The sequence below is a fragment of the Alosa pseudoharengus genome, unplaced genomic scaffold (assembly GCF_046254945.1).
Source record: "Alosa pseudoharengus isolate Yale_2024_CS ecotype anadromous, Long Island Sound unplaced genomic scaffold, YU_APseudo_1.1 YU_APseudo_1.1_scf_102, whole genome shotgun sequence".
Classification (NCBI taxonomy): domain Eukaryota; kingdom Metazoa; phylum Chordata; class Actinopteri; order Clupeiformes; family Clupeidae; genus Alosa; species Alosa pseudoharengus.
Window position 1 is genome coordinate 107,123 of NW_027468568.1, and position 7,459 is coordinate 114,581.

The 7,459-nt window shown below is 42.5% G+C and overlaps 1 protein-coding gene across 1 annotated transcript; it reads left to right on the plus strand.

The window, feature by feature from the left end:
- Window positions 1-1,227: 1,227 nt before the first annotated feature.
- Window positions 1,228-6,172, plus strand: skida1 (SKI/DACH domain containing 1). The gene has a single exon (XM_076275042.1). The coding sequence runs from the start codon at window positions 1,428-1,430 to the stop codon at window positions 3,822-3,824; it is 2,397 nt and encodes a 798-aa protein (XP_076131157.1). The 5' UTR covers window positions 1,228-1,427; the 3' UTR covers window positions 3,825-6,172.
- Window positions 6,173-7,459: the final 1,287 nt, after the last annotated feature.

Here is a 7,459-nt window from a genome sequence, read left to right on the forward strand (position 1 = left end):
TAAAACTGCGCAGAATTGATAAATAAAACCTCCCCACTGGCGCAAAGAATGTATGTGTCATGTGAAAGTCTATCACTACGTGTTTTGCATTAGTGACTTTTCATTTTAGTGCAAATGTCCAGTCCTTCTATCTTTGCACAGAAGATGAGGTTTTCCTCTAAAGTCTGTCATTGTCGCGAAACGTGGGGGAGGGGTCCGGTCTTTGGAGCTTTTTTTTTACATAGGAATAAGAGCACACACGCGCGCGCGCACACACACACACACACACACACATTAGGCTACACGACATGAAATCTACGTGAGACGAAGAAAAGAATACACAGTGTTTCATCATATTTGGGCTTTATAAAATTAGACATGGTAGTTATAATCTTTACGGGATTAACCATTTTTATCTGTATCTTCCTCCCAAATATATTTTAAGAATATGCGGAAAGGTATATCATTTACGAAATGAATCCTAACTGGTAATATAGGCTACACAACAACGGCGTTTAGTCTGTAAAATATATATTTGCTTAAGATGATTAGAGGAAGGCAATAATATAATTAAGTACAATATATTAATGGTTTAGATTTTACAAATGAAACAACACACACCTTGGGTAAGGTATGGGAAATGCATCATACTCCGTGCAGTGTGCCGACGTTTTGCCCACAATGTGGTGGACAATGACACGAATTTAAGCTTTAAGATTTAAGCTTTCTGGAAAATATTTGATTATGAAGCATACATGTCATAAATACGCAATATTTACTAAACAAGAGGTAGGAATACAATAGTATGGTAATCAGCTGGGATGGGGGTGGTTAGGGGAGGGGGTGGAATATCCATTTTTATTGCATCACCTGTCAGTGGCGTCCAATCAGGGCCGACTCTCGGGGCATTAATTGATGAAGGTGTCTCCGGGCTTGCTCACTTCCCTCTGTCATTTTATTTGTAGCTAAACCAGCAGCGGGAATAGCAGCTGCAATTGGGCTCTTATGTTCTCTCTCTCCCTCTCTGTTTCTCTCTCTCTCACGTACTCTTTCTCTTCCTCCCTCCCTCCCTCTCTCTCTTTCTCTCTTCTTATCCCACTCACTCTAGCAGTGCTGTTCACCTTCCTCTTCTCCTCTTGAGCAAATGAGAAAAGAATTGAGGGACCGCAGGTACAGCGGCACAGACAGGCTACAGCCAGCCTGTCGGCAACCTCACACACATTCCATCAATCATGCTGGGCCCGGGTCAACGGACTGATTGTGTGACTTCTTCAAAAATCATTCGTTTTTATTTTCACATCCTTAAGTTCCATCCATGATGCAGTTTGGAGATCAACTCAACTACTAATTGCGGTTTCGTCAGCAGAATGCCTTGAGATAAATACGCAGGAGTTTGCTGTGCATGGACGTTCAACGCATTAAATGTTGGGATTTACGTGGTGAGCAACATGGGAGACCTGGAGTCTGGTTTTGAAGAGATGCAGGGTGTAAAGTTGGGCTATCTGGTGATTAAAGGCAAGCAAATGTTTGCCCTCTCGCAAGTCTTCACTGACCTCTTGAAAAATATCCCAAGGACTACTGTGCACAAACGAATGGATCACCTAAATGTAAAGAAGCATCACTGTGATTTAGAGGAACTGCGAAAGCTCAAAGCAATAAATTCAATAGCTTTCCATGCGGCTAAATGTACCCTGATTTCACGAGAGGATGTAGAGGCACTGTATTTTTCTTGCAAAACTGAACGTGTGCTTAAATCCAACAAAAGGAAGGTAAAAGCCAAGCCATCGGAGAGTGTACGTACTGGCCAGGTTCACAATGATTCGCCGGATGGATTTTGGAAAGAAAAAGTTTGGTTAAGTTTGCACAGCGTTCCACAGACTTTTTCATTTAAAAACAAAGCTGGCCGGCAAGAGACTGCCTCCCGACCCGACTCCAATCTACCTCAAATTTACAGCAAATCGCTTCGTCATGACTTCCAAGCTGTCACAAAGTCTGCAAGTAAAACGTTCAAAAACTATGAAACAACTCCGATACCTAGCAACTATGTAGCCTTTAATCAGAGACACTCGTTTTTTCGGAATGCTGTGAGCCGACAGCCAGTTCTTTACCAGTCCGCCATTGCAGCTCAGTCCAAGCCTGCAGGCACCACCGACCTACTTTACAAGAGGAAAAGGAAGCGCGAGAGCACCGGGAGGCAGTTCTGGAACAGGAGCAGACCCAGTCAACAGCTTTTGTTTGTTCCGAAGTGCTGCAAGACAAAAATACCCAACGGCTCTTTTCATCTTGATCACGACTTATACCTCGACCACCAGCACACTGGGAATTTTCAGGAGAGTTGCAGCAGCGACACTGAATCTAGTTCCTTCTCGGAGCACGCAAACAATGACTCGGATTTTGGGTCAAGTTTGTCCACGACTAGCAACTCCGGAACCTCGGATGAGGAGGAGGACGAATCCCCCTCGGAGTCATCGGAAGTCAGTTCCGACGAGGAGAGTTCGTCCCAGTCTGATTCAAGTTCTGTGTCCAGCCAAGTGTCCATACAGAGTATTCGCTTCAGGCGCGCAAGATTTACGAGTCTTAACACTAAAGCACCGTTGCTTTTGCAGCCGACCTTCCACTACAGTCTCCAGCCAAGACCAGGCGCACATAGTGGAACAACTGCACCGAATGATGACAAAGGCAAAAAACAGCAAAAATATGGCTTTACCAAATGCAGGGATAACCGCGGAGATGGCGATGCCTTAAATTTGCCTAAATTCAACACGTCTGTTGCTGCGAGTTACTTCATTGATTCTAAAGGAAAAGGAGTTTCCAGCACACAACCACAGTTTGAATTCCCACATGATCCAAAGACGGAGGACCTTACAGCTAATGGAGGTAAAGATACAGGCCCATCTTGCGTAAATGGAAACAAAGCATTTCTGCAACAAAGGACATCAGGACATACAAACAAATGCCCTCAAGCCTTGATTTCACACTGTGCCCAAGACAATGAAACAATAGTTTCGACGTCCTCTGAAAACAATCTTTCATTAGCCTCCCATTTCAAAAGAGAAGTGAAAAATAGCCACTGCCTGAAACAACCCTCACCTCTGAAAGCCATCAAAACAGAGGCGGGGGAGCCCCTCTCTGCTACAAGTTCCAGCAACGAGACCAGACCGGTGAAAACACCTACCACTCTATTAAATAATGTAAAAATCAAAGTGGAAAGTACATATGACGAGTACGAATATGAGACTCAGGGTTATGCGTACTCGACCAAAGGACAAGAGTCAGAAACAAACAACAGTCAAGACCCTATTAATGAGTTAAAACCAACTGACCGGTCAAGTAACTTCTCTAAAGCTAGCGAAAGCACTGCCACTGTTCACAGGAAGACCCGTAGTAACCAGGAGGCAGAAAGCACTTTAAACACTGCTTGTCCAGTGGAAGGGGAGTACAAAAATGGTGCACGAGTTCGGAAAAACTACAGGAGTTTGGCACTGGGAAGTAAGGCTGAAGCTCCGCGGATTCAGGCGAGGGTGACTGCAAGAGTTGACAGGAGTCCTCGCCCAGCCGGTAAAGCGGATAGTAATGAAGGATCAGGCGAGGGTTGCACGGGGGCCAGTAAGCGCAAACGTGCGACTAGTCATGGGACATGTGGGAAAAAAACCTTCAACTTCATGGCGAATTTTCCATTTCCGCCATCACTAGTTCTTGGCAGTGATGGAGATTTGACTCCAGCTTACTCTTTGAACTCTTTAAGAAACAACGAACTGCCTCATAAGTCTCACCCTGTTTGGACATGGCAGCTTGGTGGACCTGTCGTACCTCCCCCACCCAGTCAGAGATTCAGGAAATGCTAATGTAACAAGCTCTCATCTCGTGAAAATGTGCTTTGTTTATTTATAACCGCGTCTTAAAATGTGTGCACTGATGAGCCTCTGCTCCACTTTCGTTCGTATGTGCTTTTGAGGATTGGCGAGTTGTCATGGAACTAAACGTGCACAATATCGAGTTGGGCCTCTGAACGATTCTGTCTTATCATTTGGACTGGGTGAGACACGTTCCAGGAGTCATGTCTGATCAGACGCTGGAGAGTAGAGGCTATTCCCTCAAGCAATGGCTGTGGTATTGCAAACGTGCTTTTCCACTGTATTGGCCCTGTGTACTTGCCATGGTGCTCGACCTGTTGGATTTTAGGTTGTCATTGTTAATATTAAGCAAACCTTGAGTTATTTACAGTTGTGGAAAAAGCCTCTTAAAACCAGTGGATTTCTCATTGTTCCCGCATCGGCAGGACATGGACACACCGTTGGGTGATAATCAAAAAGACTGACTGTTGACGTGGATATGTTCTTTGTTTTTTACAGGGGTTTGGACATGATCTTTTGTTTGGAGATGTTTAAATTAAGTGATTTGGTTTGAAATGGCTTGTCGCTGTACAATGTTTTTTTGTTGTTTAAAGAAACTCCCCATAGCCTTGTGTGTTTGTATAGGCCTGAGCACAAGCATCCCAATACGTCTGTAGGCCTCAAAACCGACAATCAGGAGTTGTTTGATTTGCACGATTGCATACAATGGAAAAACACACCAAATCGATGTCTTGTGAGCACACACACATTAGGTTTATACAGACAGACAGATGAGCACAAATTCACCATTGCACTTTGACACAATAGCGAGGCCTACATTAAGTGTATGCATTTTATAAGAGGAATGTTCTGAAACTCATATCTCCTATAACAATAGCAGGTATAAAGTGCCCAGTAAACAGACTAAATTTAGATCTTTTTTTTATCCATGAACCCGTTTTCTGCTATTGAAATGGTTATCATTCATCAATACTTGTTTATTATGGTAGGCTGAGGTTATACAGCAGAAACAGCGCAAATACGAATTCTTTGCGCAAAATATTCTGTACATTGTGTAATATACCTTTGTGAATCATGGGTTGGGAAATCCCATAATCACACGGGTCCTTATGCCCAGCTGAGATTTTGTTCGCTCTGACTCACTATTCAAGTGCTATTTTTAATTACTAGGCTACCCTTGGAGGGTAAGTCCTCGAATGTCAAAGAGATAAGAATTGTGTTTTTTTGTTTGCCAATGAAATGATATTTTGTGTGCTCATTCAGAGCCATTAGTTATACAAGTCAAAATGGACACTGTGGATGATATGTCATGAATGTACTTCAGCCCTCCAATATGCATCGGGGCTTACCATAGCAACGCAAAGCAGGGTTGCTACAAATGCTCACAGTTCAGCTCCTGGCCGAGAATGGTAGCGATATTCTGTTGAAATGTAGTCACTGTCCCAGACATTCAGAGTTCATTCAGAGGCCATTTTTGTGTAGGCTGTAGAGCACACCAAACTAGGCTTCACGTGTCTTGGTTTAAATGAAAAAGAACAGGGTTTTTTGTAAAGATAGCACACACCCCTAGACTTTTAAATGTAGGTCGTAGGCCTACGCGTAAGGGCCTCGTGATCCATGTATTTTTGTATTTCAGGTGTGGATGTGTACATTAAGCATTGCGCTCGTAGCCTATTTTTAAGAAGTTAAAGCCAGCCTTGCAGATTGATTGTATGGGGTTACGCAAAAGTAGAAGCACACCACACAGGCCAATATAAAATGTGAAGAGAAGGCGTTCTCTAAATCATAGTAAAAAAAAAAACACGTCCCTTGCAAGGACCAGTTCAGCAAGGAACCTTTCACCCGTAATCCCCGTGTCAAAGTGCACTGCGAGGCCAGGGAACGTAGCGTTGCAATCGGGGTGAAGAACAAGGTATCTCAACGGAAGGATCGCCAAATTAAATGCCGTGTAGAATTTAGAACAGATTAAGGGAAATGAGCACGTGGCTCCATAGCATTTGTAAGTGTCCTACTATGAACACGAGGCCGAGGAGTCGCGCGTAAACACTAAAGTGGTGTAGATGCAGATTCATGTGTGAACGTCTTTCCTTTGTCCTTCTGCATTTTTTAAAAAACATAATAATACTTGAGGTCAAATTATGACATGAATTTTGAAGTCACTGGTTGTTTATATGAAAACCTGAATATTTATTTTAGGGATTTTCTTTCTTTTTTTGATAGGCCTACCATTGTTGTGTAGAATGAACGCACTCGAAATGAAAACTTGAATGGTGGATTCTGAAGCACTTTCTCTTTCTTTTTAAGCTAAGAATGGTTAATTAAACGCATTTGGGTGTGGATGTCAGTGAGTCTTATTTCCTGTGAAGGAGCCTACTGTAGGCCTACATGTCAACCGCACACACACTGGGTAATTCAGGACCTTATTCTCATTTGGTGACCACATCTTAGTCTCCGGCACAATACTGTTGGAATTTGGAATAAGAAAAAACACGAGGTTACAACTGTAAATAGTAAATGCATATACACACGTGGGGGAGGGGCAGTGGACCCCCAAAAAACTTCACAAAAAAAACATGCGCCCACAATGACCAAGCGTGTACATGAATGTAATTCTTAAGTGTGAATACTCCGCGTGTCGCTTGTAGGGGACTAGGCCTATTACGCTGTACGCAGTTTGCTGGAGCAACATGATACGTACGACTTAAAAGGATCTAGTTACAACAACTTTAGGAGGCAAGGTTTTGATTATGTTCAGCGAATGAGGCGTTTGGCGAAGTAAATATTGACCCTTTTCTGATGCACATTTGTAAAATGAATTGGATATTAAACTGCTTTTTTTTGTAATGCAAAAGTTTAATAAAATAAAAACAGTTTTTTTGGAGACATCCAAGGACACACATTTAAATGAGGCCGTGTCCAAACTGATTCTTGGTGTATCAAAACAAGTTTTGAACAAAAAAGTGGGGAACATTTTTACTCTGAATTACTATGCCCTAAAGAATTTTACGAGGCTAATGCTTGTTTGAAGATCTGATTTGTGTTGTAGGATAAAGTAGATGTGATATGAGTAGGCATTTTAAGACTACGTCAGAATAACTACATTCACTTAAGATGTTATTTGATAAAATGTTTTTCAAACGTGTTCACTCGTCATGGCCTTAGAAAACGTATCGGCAGCAACATAAGGCACCCTCAACACAGTGGAAAGACAAAGGCCTTACCAGCTAATTAAGCGAAATGGTCAAATGTTGGACTCTAATGTTGTGAAGAAAGCTGCTGTTCGGTCACGTTCCTGTATTAAACAATGTGCTGCAATATTGAGTCTCCGAATCATCGAGAGTAGAGATGTTAAGTGACTGACAGGCACACTAAACTGGATTCGGGCCTACCGTTGAACACCAGTTATTGGACGGGATGTGTCCGTTTAGTCCGGTGTTAAACAAAGGAAGTTCATAACTTCTTTTGTCTTCTGCTCTGAATAAACATCCTCTGAAGTAGGCCTATCACAGCACGGACATGGTTGAATATAACGTCACGCGTTAAATCCCTAATTCATTAATTAATTAATATTACAATTAGGAATGCACACGCCGATTTAGCATGGATTTAATGTTTTCTATTTGCGT